Source organism: Mauremys reevesii, linkage group 5 (assembly GCF_016161935.1).
Source record: "Mauremys reevesii isolate NIE-2019 linkage group 5, ASM1616193v1, whole genome shotgun sequence".
NCBI classification, from domain to species: domain Eukaryota; kingdom Metazoa; phylum Chordata; order Testudines; family Geoemydidae; genus Mauremys; species Mauremys reevesii.
In genome coordinates this window covers 74,309,441-74,327,235 of record NC_052627.1, presented here as the reverse complement: position 1 = coordinate 74,327,235, position 17,795 = coordinate 74,309,441, and the positions used below count along the sequence as shown (strand labels likewise).

Below are 17,795 nucleotides of genomic sequence, written 5' to 3'. Positions count from 1 at the left end.
ATTGTACTTGTAAACCTGACTTAAAACATCAATTGCTTTTAAGGGAAGTGTTTTCATTAATTAAGATCAATAGCGAGTGATTCTTAAGAACAAAAATTGCAATTTTGTGATCATTCTAATTACTCACTTGTAACTAGGACAATTATAGGCCCAGTTTCATGGGTTATTTATAGAATAAACTAAGTATAGTGCATTAGAAAACTTCCCTCTGCTATACTAAAAATGCTTAAATACTCCCTGTGAATCTATTTTAATCAGTCTCCTAGAATTTGAGCAGCTATAATGGAATAATCTTGTTGCACTTCCTCAGAAAACATCAAGATAGTTTCTTCTTCTCCACCAAGACTTCATTTTGCAGAAAATATGTACTGTATCTTATAAATATATTGTGTTTTCCGTTTGCCCACATTCGAAAAAAGTGTGTTCATGCTTCATTATGTTCTCCTCTAAATGAATACTTTAAATTGTAAACACTATTACATTAACAGTACACGTGGCCTTCTGGAAAATCCATGAGGAAATGTATTTTTAAAACAATATTTCACAGCCTTATCTTAGATCAGGTCTTGAAAATTATACTTATCAGAAGCGAATATGCAACTTTCTCTGGCAAGTGGAACTGGAATATTAAGCCATCAATTTCTGTAGATTTTAAGCTTCAGATGCACATTGCATGTCTAGCTCTTGACAGAATCATAGAAATGTAGGGCTGGAAGGGACCTCAAGAGATCATCTAGTCCAGCCACCTGTGCTGCCTCAGGACCAAGTTACCTAGAACATTCCTGACAGGTGTTTGTCATGCCTGCTCTTAAAAACAATTAAGAGGATTCCGTAGCAGCTCTTGGACGCCTATTCTAGTGCTTAACTACCCCTATAGTTAGAAAGTTTCTCCAATATCTAACGTAAATTCCCTTGCCACAGATTAAGTCCATTACTTCTTGTCCTACCTTCAGTGAATTTGGAGAACAGTTGGTTACCATCCTCTGTATAAGAGTCTTGAAATATGTTAAAGGCTGTTATCAGGTTCCCCCTCAGGTTCTTTTCTCAGTAGTATGGATATACAGAGATGAACTTCTGAATGTGAGTGAACCAAGGTGACTTCCTCAGGGTATGTCTATACTACAATCCTAAATCAACTTACATTTGGTCGACTTACAACCACCACAGTAATTTCTGCACTGGTGCATGTCTATGCTACCCTCCTGGGGTCATTTGTGCGTGTCCTCACCAGGAGCACTTCCACTGACTTAAGAGGGGCACTGCGGGGAGCTGAGAGCCCGGTCTCTCAGCTCCACTGGCAGCTCTATTACAAGAAGAGAACAATAGAGTAGATTTGCAAATGAAGAAATAATGTAATGTAAGGAGAATATGTTTGACTTTTTAACTGTTCTTAGTACTATTGCTTTTTTATAAATGCTTCTGATCTTATCAGAAATAAATAAAACTTCTGCACTTTAAAATTATGACCAAACACTTGTTTCTAAAGCCATCTCCTCAACTGTGTTGAATAGTTGAAATTGCATACATCATCTCCAATCCCGTTTGAAGATGAAGCTTTTTACTAAGTGGTATGGCCATGAAGAAATTCAGTTTGCAACATAGATCTAAAATGCTATACAAGTGCCTAATTTATGACTTAGCTCATAAGCAAAACAGTTTAGTAGAGTTTAAGGAAATCCACTTGTCTAGGTTACCAGAAGACTAAACATACCAGTTTGAGATCAGTACTAAAGATGAGGGATGGGGAACCTTAGCAGCATAGTCCAGGATCAACTTTCTGATGAACAGCTCTTCTGATGGGAAGGGCAAGGATTCCTATTGAGATGCTTGGCCTTGTACCCTAATTTCTGGCTACATCTTTCATATCAGCCTCTGGCTAGTAGGTGTCTGGTAAATTTGAAGCCCCCACCCTTTCACAACAAGGTTTTAGTTAGCTCCTTTTTGAATCCTTTGGTCTTTGGTGGTCTGTAAATGAACAAAATAATCTGTTTTGGCTCTGGTTTCTGCTGCTAGACCGGGGGTGGGCAAACTACGGCCCAGGGGCCGCATCCGGACCTTCAGATGTTTTTAATCTGGCCCTTGAGCTCCCACCAGGAACCAGAGTCTGGGGCTTGCCCCGCTCCAGTGCTGCAGCCAGCGAGCGGGGTTGGGGGTTTGTCCCGTTCCACGCATGCCATGGCTCTGCGTGGCTCCTGGAAGCAGCGGCATGTCCTCCCTCTGGTTCCTACGCGTAGGGACAGCCAGGGGGCTCTGCACCCTGCCCCTGCCCCAAGTGCCCCCCCCCGCATCTCCCATTGGCCATGAACTACAGCCAATGGGAGCTGCAGGGGAGGTGCTTGCAGACAGGGCAGTGCATAGAGTCACCTGGCTGTGCCTCCACATAGGAGACGGAGGGGGGACATGCCGCTTCTTCCAGGAGCTGCTTTGAGGTAAGTGCCACCTGGAGCCTGCATCCCTGAACCCCTTCCGTGCCCCAACCCCCTGCTCCAGTCCTGATTCCCCCCTCCTGCCCTCCGAACCCTTCAGTCCCAGCCTGGAGCACCCTCATGCACCCCCAACCCCTCATCCCCACCCCAGAGCTTGCACTCCCAGCAGGAGACCTCACATACATACACACCCACCCACACCCCTGCCCCAGCCCAGAGTCCCTTCCCACACCCTGAACTCCTCATTTCTGGCCCCACCTCAGAGCCCGCACCCCCAGCCAAAGCCCTCACCCCCTCCTACATCCCAACCCCCAGTTTCAAGAGCATTCATGGCCCCCATACAATTTCCATACTTAGACGTGGCCCTTAGGCCAAAAAATTTGCCCACCCTGGGCTAGACAAATGAATTTAGAAGACATTTTATTACCTGAGGCGACTTTTTCCGATTTGATGTTTGATGTAGTGCTTCCTGTCTTGTCTTGGTATATGATAGACAAAGTAGTGGGAGAAAGTGGGGAGGAGGCGAGCTAGCACAGGGCTTGTAGTGTCATAGAGCCAAGTCTCCAGGATGCAGGCGATCTTGGGTACTTCATCACTGATTGATTGTTGGTGACAGATCTTGCACTGATCATGAGAACGTCATAATGCCCATACTGGGTCAGACCAATGGTCTATTCATCCCAGTATCCTGTCTTCTGACAGTAACCAGTGCCAGGTGCTTCGGCAGGAATGAACAAAACAGGCAATCATTGAGTGATCCATCCCCTGTTGTCCACTCCCAGCTTCTGACAATCAGAGGCTAGGGATACCCAGAACATGGGGTTGTATCCCTGACCATCTTGGGTAATAGCCATTGATAGATCTGTCGTCTATGAACTTATCTCATTCTTTTTTGAACGTCACTGTAGTTTTGGCCTTCACAACATCCCCTGGCAACAAATACCACAAATTGACTGTGTGTTGTGTAATGAAGTACTTCCTTTTGTTTTAAACCTACTGCCTATTAATTTCAGTGGCCCCTGGTTCTGGTGTTATCGTGAAGGAGTGAATAACAGTTCCTTATTCACTTGCTCCACACCATTCATGATTTTATAGACCGCTATCATATGCCTTCTTAGTTGTTTCTTTTCCAAGCTGAAAAGTTCCAGTCTTTTTAATCTCTCCTCATATGGAGCTGTTCCATACCCTTAATCATTTTTGTTGCCTTTCTGTGTACCTTTTCCAATTCTAATATATTTTTTTCAGATGGGGTGAACAGAACTGCACACAGGTGTGGACATAGCAGGAATGTATTTAGTGGCATTATGATATTTTCTGTCATCTTATCTATCCTTTTCCTAATGCCTTTTCAACATTGTTAGCTTTTTTTGACTGCTTCTGTACACTGAGTGGATGTTTTCAGACAACTATCCACAATGAATCCAAGATCACTTTCTCGAGTGCTAACAGCTAATTTAGACACCATCATTTTTGTATGTATTGTTAGGATTATGTTTTCCAATGTGCATTACTTTGCATTTGTCAACACTGAATTTCATCTGCCATTTTGTTTCCCAGTCACGCAGTTTTGCAAGATCCCTTTGTAACTCTTCACAGTCTGCTTTGGATTAAACTATCTTGAATAATTTTGTATTGTCTGCAGATTTTGCCACCTCACTGTTTATCCCTCTTTCCAGATCACTTATGAATATGTTGAATAGCACTGGTCCCAGTACGGATCTCTGTAGGACACCACTATTTACCTCTGTCCATTCTGAAAACTGACCATTTAGTCTTATCCTTTTTTTCCTGTCTTTTAAAAAGTTTCTGATCCATGAGAGGACCTCTCCTCTTATCCCATGACTGCTTACTTTGGTTTAAGAGCCTCTGGTGAAGGACCTTGTCAAAGGCTTTTGGGAAATCCAAGTACACTATATCCACTGGATCAGCCTTGTCCACATATTTGTTGACCCCCTCAAAGAATTGTAATGGAGTTGTGAGGCATGATTTCCCTTTACAAAGCCTTGTTGACTTTCTTCCCCAACAAGTTGTGTTAATCTATGTGTCTGTTAATTCTGTTCTTTACTGTAGTTTCAACCAATTTGCCTGGTACTGAAGTTAGGCTTACCGGCCGTTAGTTGCCAGGATTGCCTCTGGACCCTTCTTTAAAAATTGGTATCACATTTTCCAGTGAACTGGCTATCATCCAGATATCCTCCAGTCATCTGGTACGGAAGCTGATTGAAATGATAAGTTACATATCGCTCACTGTTAGTAGTTCTACAATTTCATACTTGAAGCATCCATTTTATTTCAGGTAACTTTGGGTATGTCTATACTGCAGATACCCAAGGCTGGTCCATATCAGCTGACTTGGGCTCACACTAAGGGGCTGTTTAACTGCTATGTAAACGTTTGGGCTCAGTCTGGAGCCTGGACTCTAGGATCCTGCGAGGTCCAAAACGTCTACATTATAGGAGAAGCAGGGTCCCAGCCCCTTTAAGGGCACTCAGGCGTCTCTGCTGCTCCTATGGGGCTGGTGGCATGTAGCAATTAGAGCTGGTCCCTGCTGCTGTGTCCCCGATGGAGGGAAGAAAAGGGGAGAATACGTCATATCTCTTGTAATGAAGAATAAATAAGATGAACATGTTATCGTTCATTCAGATACAAAGGGTTTTTCAGTATATATGAAATCTTTGTATCATTTATATTTGTCCTGGTAGTAATTGTACAGGACAGTCTTGCCAACTCCAGTCATTCAAAAATCATGAGTCAGGCCTCCAAAAAAATCATAAGATTTAAAAAAAAGGGTTCTTTTATTTGACTTCTTGATTTCTGAGCCCTTAGATTGTGCTCATTTCAGGGTTTTCTCTGCTGCCTGGAAGGCTAGAAGGTTCTGTTTTGTTTTATAATGGAAGATGAGTTTGTCAGCTCCAGGACCTGGGGTTTTAAGTAAAGCAATAAATATTGCAAGACTGACAATAAAATCATGAGAGTTGGCAACATTGTGAGCAATATTTTGGAACTGTGCAGGGAATAAAATATTTCTTATTATGTAATAGTTTTTATTTTGTTTACATATAGAAATTAATTCATGACTAAATCTGGCAACCAATTTATGTAAGCCGTATTCATTGCTAAAATTAATACTACTTCTTGTCACAGACACCTAAAAGCATCCATATCAAAATATTTGAAAATTTAGAAATACACTATTGTGCAGGTTAGGATAAAAAATAAATTTGACCTGCTTAAAATTGTTAGACTCTGATAAGCCTATATTATTCTTAAACCACCTGTTTTGTCACCAGTATTTTTTTTTAATGTGGCCATTTCTTTCTGGGATACAGAAGACAATAGTTACTGTATGTGTATGTATTTATATGTACAGAAGCAATAGTTAATGAACACTGCTTACATTGTCTATAATATTGCCATCGAAGGGTCACACTGTGTCCATTCCTGCATGCACATGCATGAGGAGTTGTATCCTTCTCCTGCACTGGATATCCATACTGTGAGTAGTTGCATCTGGAGAGACAGCAACTTCCAGAGAACCATTATGTGTGGTTTTCTCCACCATCATTGCACATGTGGGTAAGAGTGGGCAGGGAATGGATGGTGTGTTAACCAGGTATTTTCTGCGTGATGTATGGTGGTGGGGTGCATGTTCCACCGGCAACATGGGGGAATCACAAGGCAGAATGTAATTTATAGTCATCATCTCTTTCACAGTCTGCATTTGAGACAATGGAAAACCACACTGGCTCCTACATGGAGCTTGTGGCATAGTCATGATTGACCCTAAACAAGATTTTTTTAAAAATACCTATGTCCATATCTTATTTATATTTGAGATGGGAGAAACTGATATTTACCAAATAAAGAACTACAATATAGGGCTGGTCCTACAATAACTTATTACCAAATATAGTGCTTACTACTATGAATAGTTTCATTGGCTTGTATTGAACTATTCACAATAGTAAACACTATGCTCTATAGCGAGTGTCTGCAGGATTGGTCCCTAACAATGAACAAAATTATAAAAAACAGTTTTCAAAAATTGTCTAATTTCATTTTCACCCATTTTTGCACTTTCATCATTTTTTGCTTTCATTAAATTTTGGGAAAACATGCACAATTTTACTTGATCTCATCCTTTTTAATGTTACATGATGCTAGGCAATATGCATATAATTATAAACTCTGTCTGATTTTGTCTGAAAAAGTAAAAATGTTATTTAAAAATAATTCGGTTATCCATAATACAAAATGTAATACATTGCCTTAACCTCCAAATTGTATCGTGCAAGGGTTTACTTCTGCAACTCTTTTCTCACATGAATAATACTTATCTTGAACAACATGTTTGAGTAAGAATTAGTGATGAGAGAAAGGTATTGCAGTATCAGATGTTACAGAACAACATCAGTGTAGACTTTTTCGCAAGAAGATTCTTAAGGGGGAGATTTGATTTTACAAAAGCTTATCTGTTCAACAAACTAATTTACAGCAAAACTTGTGCAATGCAGAAAGTAATTAATCTTGCATGTTTCTTTAACAGGCTCATGCAAGCAAAGAGCTGGAAGAGCAGTTGCGGTCTGTGTCCAGTGTGGATGAACTCATGACAGTACTTTACCCAGAGTACTGGAAAATGTTCAAATGTCAGTTGAGGAAAGGGGGCTGGCAACACAACAGGGAACACTCCAGCTTCGACACAAGATCAGATGATTCAGTAAAATTTGCAGCAGCACATTATAATACAGAGATCTTGAAAAGTAAGTTCAGGAAATAAAAGATGTACTAAATACTGTAAATCAAAATCTGAAGAAATGTCAATTGTGTCAAAAACACTTTAAAATCTAAGCACTGAAAATAAAAATGGCTAAGGCCTTTGATTTGTATTAATGCATAAGTTACGACCTTTAAACCAGTGCTTAATTTGTAATTAAAGAGGTGCCAGGGCTCAGCAATTTTTCTTATTTTCATAACTGACGTGGCAAGTCCAGAGGTGCCAGGGCTATGAACTGCCAAAGCTACAGGTGCCGGGGGCTCAGCCCTGGCAAGCTCTGGCACAAATTAAGCACCGCTTTAGACACTTCTGTAATGAAAGAAACTAACCCTTATGGCTATTTTTTTCTAATATACGTTTTGTGAACTCAGTGGGATGCACAAGGTGTACACTGATGCAGAAGGAAGTGTTTGCACCATTTTCAGATGGTACAGTACAGCAGATATTTGAAATTAAATCCAGAAGTCCTCAGCTGGAAAGAATCTCTGCTATGCTGGTACTTTGAAGACTTTGCAGGAAGTAAGAAGGCAGTAATAGGTGACTCCCAAAGAATATCCCCACTGAGCGGGGGAAAAAGAAAATTTGTCTTTTTCCCCTCTGATTTTCTTCAATTAAGCAATAACCCAGAATAATGCATGCATTATTCAGCTATTGATGCATGCCTCAGATGCACTGAGAGGCTCATGGCAAAGGATCTTCAACCACCTGGAGTAGCCAAGTAATGCACACCTTGGTGTGGCTTATTTTGATTGTGTAAAGTATGTTTATAATATTACAACAGACCAGTTGAAGCATTAATGGACATTAACATATTTTTTTTTATCATTCTGCCTGAAAATAGAATTACTTTATGGTAGGACTGTCAAACAATTAAAAAAATTAATCACGCTGTGAAGCAATAATAGAATACCATTTATTTAAATATTTTTGGATGTTTTCTATATTTTCAAATACGTTGATTTCAGTTACAACACAGAGTACAAACTGTATAGTGCTCACTTTATATTTAATTTTGATTACAAGTATTTGCACTGTAAAAAAACAAAAGAAATAGTATTTTTCAATTCACCTAATACAAGTACTGTAGTGCAATCTCTTGTAAGTTGAACTTACAAATACAGAATTATGTACAAAAAACCCTGCATTTTTTAATAAAACATTGTAAAATTTTAGAGCCTGCAAGTCCACTCAGTCCTACTTTTTGTTCAGCCAATCGCTCAGACAAACAAGTTTGTTTACATTTGTAGGAGATAATGCTGCCTGCGTCTTATTTACAATGTCACCTGAAAGTGAGAACAGGCATTTGCATGGCACTTTTGTAGCATGGCACTTCTGCAAGGTATTTTATGTGCCAGATATGCTAAACATTTGTGTGCCCCTTCATGCTTCAGCCATCATTCCAGAGGACATGCTTCCATGCTGATGACACTCATTTAAAAAAAAATGAGTAAATTAAATTTGTGACTGAACTCCTTGGGGGAGAACTCCTGCTCTGTTTTACCTGCATTCTTCCATATATTTCATGTTATAACAGTCTCGGGATGATGACCCAGCACGTTGTGAAAGTGTTCTTAAAATGAACACTTTCAGTGCAGATTTGACAAAATACAAAGTAGGTACCAGTGTGAGATTTCTAAAGATAGCTACAGCACTCGACCCAAGGTTTAAGAATCTGAAGTGCCTTTCAAAATCTGAGAGGGACTAGGTGTGGAGCATGTTTTCAGAAGTCTTAAAAGAGCAACACTCTGATGCAGAAACTACAGAACCTGAACCACCAAAAAAGAAAATCTGCAGGTGGCATCTGACTCATGATGATGAAATGAACGTGCATAGGTCCACTCTGCTTTGGATTGTTATCGAGCAGAACCAGTCATCAGCATGGATGTATGTCCCCTGGAATGGTGGTTGAAGCATGAAGGGACATACGAATCTTTAGCGCATCTGGCATGTAAATATCTTGCAAGGCCAACTACAATAGTGCCATGAGAATGCCTGTTCTCACTTTCAGGTGACATTGTAAATAAGAAGCGGGCAGCATTATCTCCTACAAATGTAAACAAACTTGTTTGTCCGAGCGATTGGCTGAATAAGAAGTAGGACTGAGTGGACTTGCAGGCCCTAAAATTTTATGTTACTTTATTTTTGAGTGCAGTTATGTAACAAAAAAATGTACATTTGTATGTTGCACTTTCATGACAAAGATTTCACTACAGTACTTGTATGAGGTGAATTGAAAAATACTATTTATTTAGTTTGTCATTTTTACAGTGCAAATATTTATAATAAAAATAATATACACTTTGATTTCAGTTACAACATAGAATACAACATAGATGAAAATGTAAACAAATATCCAAAATATTTAATAAATTTCAGTTGGTATTCTATTGTTTAATAGTGCAATTAAAACTGTGATTAATTGTGATTAATTTTTTTTTACTTAATCACATCAGTTAACTGCGATTAATCGACAGCCCTACTTTATAGATTTTTTTTTTGGTGAGAAGATGTAGAACTTATAAGAGGAAGAGTAAAATTTACAATAGAGTAGGTGGGTTTGAATTGAATTGTTATAGGAGGAATTGATTATATAACAGGTGTAATATTAGTCCTTCTTTGAGCCAGAAAGCAACCTAACGGACGTTGGCTCCAAGACAGAGGAGCGGGGCTGTAGTGAGGCAAGTTGCATCACTTTTTAGTGATGAGGTCTCAGCTGTACACAATTGCAATTTGGCAGAAATGCCAAGCGAGTAAATCAATGTCTAAGGGCATAGCCTAATTAGAATTTAAGTTTAATGAAGAAGGTATAAAATATTGCCCTGTAACTTGTTTTTTTGCTTGCATCAGAAAAGCATAGCTAGAGCACTCTGTAGTTAACAAATGTAAATGAACATCCAATTAAATATTTGTCACTTTAATAGTACAGGACACAAATCAAACATGCTTTTTAACATACAGTGTGGTCCAAATCCTGAAGTGTTTGTTACCTAGGGCCAGATGATTCTCCTCTGCAGATATTGCCACATAGGGATAGGAAACTCTACATGGAAGTCTCTCTGAAATCTTTGGATATCCTGAGATCTGCCTAGACTTCGGAGATGTTTACTAGGATCCCAGTGGTTCCACTATAGCTCTGTCCCCATAGCAGCTCTGCTCCCTGGCAGCACTGCCATGGGATTCTGGAAAGTTACTGCAGAGAGAATTCAGTTTCTCTAAAGAAATGTGTATTTAATTGAATCAAGAATCTAAATACACAAAGTCACATGCTAGTCTGATTCCAAACATAAGCAAGTTGCTGTTAATCTATGGTGGGGTGTTGTTCTTATTTTAACTAGCTGCATTATAATGTATGAACTTCCCTATAACTTGGCAGGTATTGATAATGAATGGAGGAAAACTCAGTGCATGCCACGTGAGGTGTGTGTAGATGTGGGGAAAGAGTTTGGAGCAACAACAAACACCTTCTTTAAACCCCCATGTGTATCCATCTACAGATGTGGAGGTTGCTGCAATAGTGAGGGGCTGCAGTGTATGAATATCAGCACAAGTTACATCAGCAAAACGGTAGGTTCTTATTCCAGTTATATTCTGAGTTGTCTTTACATTTCAAGTAAATGGATAGTTATGCATTTTAATGTATTGCTACATGAAAAACATATCCCAGAATCTACTTTTATTTCAATTTATTATTCATTTGAACACACATTGTTTCCAGAACAGTGTTACCTTTGTATACCATGCAGCTAACAATAATTAAAGACATAAGGAAGGGGGAGAAACTGTGCTAAAAGAAATTTAGGTTGCAAGGTCAAGCACTTGAAAGTTATGAAATGCCGGATTTGCGATTGCCCATGCAACCTTAATCCTACTCCCAGGTGTGTCTCTGTATGAGATAGGAGTGCTGCAGAAAAATAGTATGTGATCATCTCAATACAGACTGCTTCATACTGTACATGCAAGAGGGCAGAATTGAGATTGCATGGACACAACTTTCAAGTGCTTAACTTTCCAACAGAAATGACATTTGTTTAACATAGTTGGGTTTTTACTGTAATTTCTAGGGTTTTTTAAAGGAAAAAAAGCTAAAATTAAATACTGTTATGTGCAACTATAACAATCACACATTCCATCATTGAGCAGCATAGTTAAGCAGCCTCCCAAATAGTCATTCACTATTGTCATCTGCTCAGATCTGCTGTCTGTGTTTTTCCTTTGGGAGTCTGTTTTTTCCTCTCTCTTTTCTTGCTGGATGCTTTAAATGAGGATGATCTAATTTTAGTGTCAGTATAATCTCCTTTATCACCTAGTTCCCTTTTTGGTGAAATACTGCACAATTGGAGCCCCAACACAGCAGAAGCAGCTGTGCAGTGGCAGCTGATGCAAGTAGGATTCCTTACCATGAAACTGCTTAGTGTACTGCCCAGCTAAGGAAAGGATTAGGGAAAGGGAGAGAAGATGAGTCAGTGAAGAAAAGATAAATGTTCATAATCTTATCCAGTCCTGAAAGCCATTTTTCAAACATACTCGTCTGAAATTGTGCATCCTACCAAGGATTTCCAATGCAGAATGTGAGCTACTCTAGCGTTCTAGACAGCCACACTTGGATGGTACAAGTCAAACAGTTTAAAAAAAGAAAACAACTGTTATTTCAAAGCCACAGTTCTTCTAGCTGGTTGAGAGATACAAATGATATATCTTCACCTAGCTATAACTTCAGAAACATGTGCTTCACTCTTTCAGTAGCTACTGTCTCAAATATGTACTTTTGTCAAGTCCTGCTTACCTGAATAAGAGCTCGCCTAATGCAGATGTAGTCATAGCATATAGCTCAGATTTCCAGATTCAGGGCCAGATTCTCAGCTGCGGTACATAGGCACCAGTCCATTGATGTCAGTGGAGCAACATCAGTTTATGACATCATTTATATTTCTGATACTGGTAGTGACCTCATTCTTCAAGATCTTAAGAAAGTAGCCTTTTAAGAAGTGATAAATGTCTTTGGAGGGACCTGACATGAACAGTTAAGAAAATATCAGAACTAAAGACAGAAGGCTCTTGGGGGGTAGGTTGCCAAGAACTAAACAAAGCCTTAGACAAAAGAGGTAGCAGTATATGGTGGTGGGTGGAGCTGGGTTTTCTTTTTCTTTCTTTTTTTTTTTTTGGTTACCTATTCCACAAAGCCAAGGAACTTCTTCATTTAGGTTCCTATCTTCCTCCTATTGAATGAATTCATTGGCAAAATTCCTTAGAAATGGTACTGTAACTTCCAGGACCAGCGAGTTTCAGAAGACTTCCTTTTAAAGGGAGAGACCTTAACACAGCTTATTTTTTTTCATTTTTGCGCACCTGAAAATTATTGTATTGAAGCTATGCAACAGTGGTTCAACATTGTTATATTGCAATTAAATGAGCAAAGATAACATCAGACAAAAGGATATCGGGTCTAATTTCAAAGGACCACACTGTAAAATTTCAGATGCCAGTCTCATTTTTTTCACTCCTTCTCTTATATTTCCCGAATGAAATAAGAAAAATTGTTCTTCTTCGAGTGAGTGTTCATGTCCATTCCAAGCAGGTGCATGTGCGCCGTGTGCACGCCAGCCGGAAGATTTTCCTCTAGCAGCGCCGTAGGGTTGGCCTGTCCACCCCCTGGAGTGGCGCCTCCTGGCGCCCTATATAGGGGCCCGCCGATCCTCCACCCCCTCAGTTCCTTCTTAATGCTGGTGACGGCTAGCTGGAACTTGCTCGCTCTCGCAGCAAGCCTAGCAGTGTCTCTATTAAGTGTATATAGTTCGTTTTTTCTCATAGTTTAGAGTTAGTGTTAGTTGTGAGATAGTTAATAGCTGTTGGGGGGCTTCCCCTCCCCTTGTAATCGTCGTCCTGTCCTGGGGCATGCCTGGGTCCCCAGGGTTTAAACTCTGCGTGGACTGCGGGAAGTTTATGCTGAAGAGTGACCCGCACTCTTCCTGCTTGAGGTGCCTCGAGGAGGGCCACCAAAGGGACCAGTGCAGTATCTGCAAGGGGTTTCATCCCAGAACTCTTAAGGACAGAAAGCAGAGACTTAGAGTGCTCCTGATGGAGACGGCCTTATGGCCACACTTGGACCCCTAGCCTGCCGACCCGGCGCCCAGCACCTCATCCTCGGTGCGCAGCGCTCTGGCACCATTAGCAAGAGAGGAGGCCCGGTATAAGAACTCTAAGTCCCGGCACCAGAGACAATCGGGACGTAGAAAATCAGCCTCCATGCGGCACCGATCACCATCACCAGTGTCTGCGAAAAAGAAGAGTCCGGTGAGGAGCCGATCACCGCATCAGGACCTTAAAAGGCCGGAGGGGTCCACAAGTGTGGTGGGACAAGCTGTGCCACAGCCGCATCCTCCCAAGGTCCCGTTGTCTCCTGCCCCCGTGGGGGTGCAGTCAAGTCCAGAGTTTAGGTCCCCGGACCTCAGCAAGGATGTGTGCCTCCCATCGACGCTGGAGGCGTTCAAAGTGGCCTCCCCGCGCCGGAGGGAAGAGCTGCCAGGGATGGCCCGACCCCCGATCAAATCAAGGGGCAAGCCGGCCATGATGACGCCACAGTCCCCTCCCCACACCGCTCCAGTGGTAACGGTGCAAAGAGAGCATTCCCCGACCTTGCAGCACCACTCGCCAGCAACAATGGGTACTGCCCCTCCTCGGTCTTCGTATTTGGAAACCTCGGAGTTGGAGGTGGAATCCTACCGCTCCAGTAGATCAAGGAGCAGGAGGTCGGCTTCACAGGCAAGCCAACGACCTTACCTGGTGCCGTGGCAGCAGCAGTGGCAACCACCCTCCCAGTGGCCAATCTGGACTCCCTGGGCCTACCATCAGTCCCTGGGATAGGTGCACGGTCTGCACTCCAGGTCTGCGTCTGTCGCCTCAATGTGGGTGGCTCCAGTGCAAATGCCTCCACCACCAGCACCGCCGTCTGACAGGAGTGTGCCACAACAGAATCCAGCACCCCCTAGTCAGACCTCGCGCTTACGGGGGCCATGTTTTCGAAGCTGCAGTCACCGCCCAACACACCTCATCGTTCAGCGTTGACCCCGGTACCAGTCGTGGTGCCACATCCTACATCTGCACCGGCCATGCAACCAGAGTACCGTGTGCTGCAGGACCCTGCAGAGGCTGAGGGTAGTGAGGAAGGTCCCCTGCAAGTGATCTCTTCTTCCTCACTGGATGAGGCGGTCACAGGTATTCAGCAGCATCAGCATTCAGCAGCATCGGCTCTACTGGGTGCTTCACCAGCTACTTAAATGTGCCACACAGAGCCTGGCGATCCAGGCGGAGGAGGTCGAGGTGGATGTAGATCCGGTAGTGGACATCCTTGCTCCCTCGGGCCCGTCTAGGGTCGCCCTGCCGTTGATCAAAACAATAGCTGACACATCCCGCATCCTTTGGCAAACACCAGCTTCCTTGGCCCCTATGGCCAAAAGGACAGAGAGGTGCTACTTTGTATCCTCCAAGGGCCATGAGCACCTATACACTCACCCTCCCTCAAACTCTCTGGTTGTGGATGCGGCCAATCAAAGGGAGCGTCAGGGGTTTCAAGGCTGTACACCAAAGAACAGGGAAGCCAGCCAAGAAGTTGGACCTCTTTGGTAGAAAGGTGTACTCAACAGGGGGTCTGCAACTACTCATAGCCAAACAACAGGCTATAGTGAGCCTGTATGGCCATAACACGTGCTCAGCCTTGTCCAAGTTTGCTGAACTCCTTCCCCAGGAATTGCAAACGGAATTCTCCGCTCGGGTGGAGGAGGGGAAACTGATTTCACGTGCATCTCTCCAAGCGGCCCTGGATGTGGTGGATGCAGCCTCCCGCATGCTGGCCACTGGGCTGGTGATGCAGCGGGAGGTCCTGGCTTCAGGTCTCGGGTCTCTCCACATGAGGTCCAGCAGACCATCCGGGACCTCCCCTTTGAGGAGCCATAGCCTAAAGGATTCAAGGGTTACCTTACGCTCACTGGGTGGCTGCACACTCCAGCCACCCAGCGCAGGCAATTCAGGCCGCAGCCGGCCCCATAGCCATACCAGCCCCAGAACCACCCGGAGCCCTCACGTAGGTGGAGCAGAAGTGGCAGGAGGAGGCAACAACAGCCCTCCTACCAGTCAGGACTTTGGATCCTACCAATCCTACCTTTTCATCACATCTGTCCCCTTTCTATTGTGCCTGGTCCTAAATCACATCGGACAGTTGGGTGCTCCGCACAGTAGAGAGGGGATATTCTATCCAATTCTCCTCCCTCCCGCCCCACCAGCCCCCCTTCCCATCCTTCTTCAGGGAGCCCTCTCATGAGCAACTTCTAATTTAGGAAGTGCAGTTCCTCCTCATTGTAGGGGCAGTGGAGGAAGTTCCTCAAGAACTCAGGGGCAGGGGGTTCTACTCCCAGTATTTCCTAATACCGAAGGTGAAAGGGGGCCTCAGACCTATTCTGGACTTGCAGCATCTGAACAAGCTTGTGAAGAAGCTCAAGTTTCGTATGGTCTCCCTGTTCCTCCATCGTTCCCTCCATGGATCCAGGAGACTGGTATGCCACCCTTGAAGGACGCGTATTTCTATATCGCGACAATCCCTCAACACAGACGTTACCTCAGATTCGTAGTGGGCAACACCCATCTCCAGTTTGCAGTCTTGCCTTTTGGCCTGTCAACAGCCCCAAGGGTCTTCATAAAGTGCATGGCAGTCGTAGCAGCCTTCTTGCGCAAGCAGAAAATTCAGGTGTTTCCCTACCTGGACAATTGGCTCATCAAGGGCCACTCCCAGGCACAGGTGGAGGCTCATGGTCTTTATCAGACAGACCTTCGTCGAGCTCGGCCTCCTGCTGAACAAGGCCAAGTCTACTCTGTCCTCCCGTCCAGCGGATAAAGTTCATAGGGGCAGTTCTGGACTCGACACAAGTCAGAGTGTACCTACCGGAGTCCAGGTTTCGGTCCATGCCCGACATCATTCTCGGTCTCTGGCGTTTCCCAACCACCACAGCAAGGAACTGCCTCAAGTTGCTGGGGCATATGGCTGCGTGCACTTATGTGGTGAGCCACGCCAGGCTCAGGCTGCACCCTCTTCAGTCCTGGTTAGTGACTGTGTTCCGACCAGCCAGGGATGTGCTGGACTCTGTGGTGACGCTTCCCCTAACGATGTTAGATTCCCTCCGGTGGTGGCTTGACCCACGGGAGGTCTGCATGGGAGTACCCTTCGCCAGCCCCCAGCCATCCCTATCCTTGGTAACAGATGCGTCGGATTGGGGGGGGCGCATCTGGGGAATCTTAGGACCCAAGGCCTTTGGTTCCCAGAGGACCTCTCCTTGCACATCAACGTCAGGGAGCTACGGGCGGTGCGTCTCGCCTGCCTGACCTTCAAATCTCGCTTGGCGGGCAGGTGTGTTGCAGTCCTCATGGACAATACCTCGGCAATGTTCTATATCAACAAACAGGGGGTGCACGCTCCTCTCCCCTGTGCCAGGAAGCCCTCGTGTTATGGGACTTTTGCATACAGAATGCAATTCACCTAATGGCATCCTACCTCCCGGGGGTGCAGAACGGCCTAGCGGACACCCTCAGCAACTCGTTCCATGGTCACGAGTGGTCCCTTCGCCGGGACGTGGCATGTTCAACCTTCCGTCTCTGGGGCTATCCCCAGATAGACCTGTTTGCCTCGCGGGACAACAGGAAGTGCCAACGGTTCTGCTCCCTCATGGGGCGCAGTCCAGGGTCTCTCACGGAGGCCTTCCTCCTCTCGTGGGAAGGTGGCCTGCTTTACGCCTTCCCTACGATTCTGATGGTCCACAGGGTACTCCTCAAGATTCGCAGGGATCACGCTCGAGTCATACTGATAGCGCCAGCATGGCTGCGCCAGCATTGGTTCATGTCACTACTGCAGATGTCTGTACAGGCGCCCCTCGCATTGCCCCTGCTCCCGGACCTGATCATGCAGGATCGAGGCCGCCTCCAGCACCTGAACCTGGAGTCGCTCCAACTCGCAGCCTGGATGCTCCATGGCTGAACCCGGTAGAAATGCAGTGCTCACAGCAGGTTAGACAAGTCCTCTTTGGAAGCAAGAAACCCTCCACCAGGGCCACATACATGGCCAAGTGGAAACAGTTTTCCATCTGGGCAGAACAGCAGGGACAGGCCCCATTGCTCACCCCGATCCCACTCATCCTTGACTACCTACTTCATCTGAAACAGCAGGGTCTTTCCCTCTCTTCAGTTTGGGTCCACTTGGCGGCCATCTCCGCATTCCACCCAGGAACTGACGGAGGTTCAGTCTTTGCAAACCCACTGGTTGGTCACTTCCTCAGGGGCCTGGATAGGCTTTTCCTGCATACTCAACAATCTGTCCCAGCCTGGGACCTTAATTTGGTCCTTTCTGCCCTCACGGGGCCCCCCTTCCAGTCCCTGGCTATGTGGTCATTACTGTATCTCTCCTATAAGGTTGCATTCCTTGTGGCTATCACCTCAGCCAGGAGGGTATCAGAGCTCAGAGCCCTGATGTCCGAACCTCCATACACTGTTTTTCACAAAGACAAAGTCCAACTCAGGCCACACCCAGTGTTCCTTCCCAAGGTGGTCTCCTAATT

General features: G+C 44.2%; 1 protein-coding gene across 3 annotated transcripts in view; it reads left to right on the top strand.

Annotated features, from left to right (window-relative positions):
• VEGFC (vascular endothelial growth factor C) overlaps positions 1-17,795 on the top strand; it is a 130,011-nt gene that overhangs the window by 72,248 nt on the left and 39,968 nt on the right. For 2 of the 3 annotated variants that reach the window (XM_039542454.1, XM_039542456.1), the window contains exons 2-3: positions 6,973-7,186; positions 10,574-10,764. In XM_039542454.1, coding sequence (XP_039398388.1) covers positions 6,973-7,186; positions 10,574-10,764 — 405 coding nt within the window. Of the gene's footprint in view, positions 1-4,521; positions 4,634-6,972; positions 7,187-10,573; positions 10,765-17,795 lie in introns of those variants that run through there. The other variant, XM_039542455.1, reaches the window with a different exon arrangement.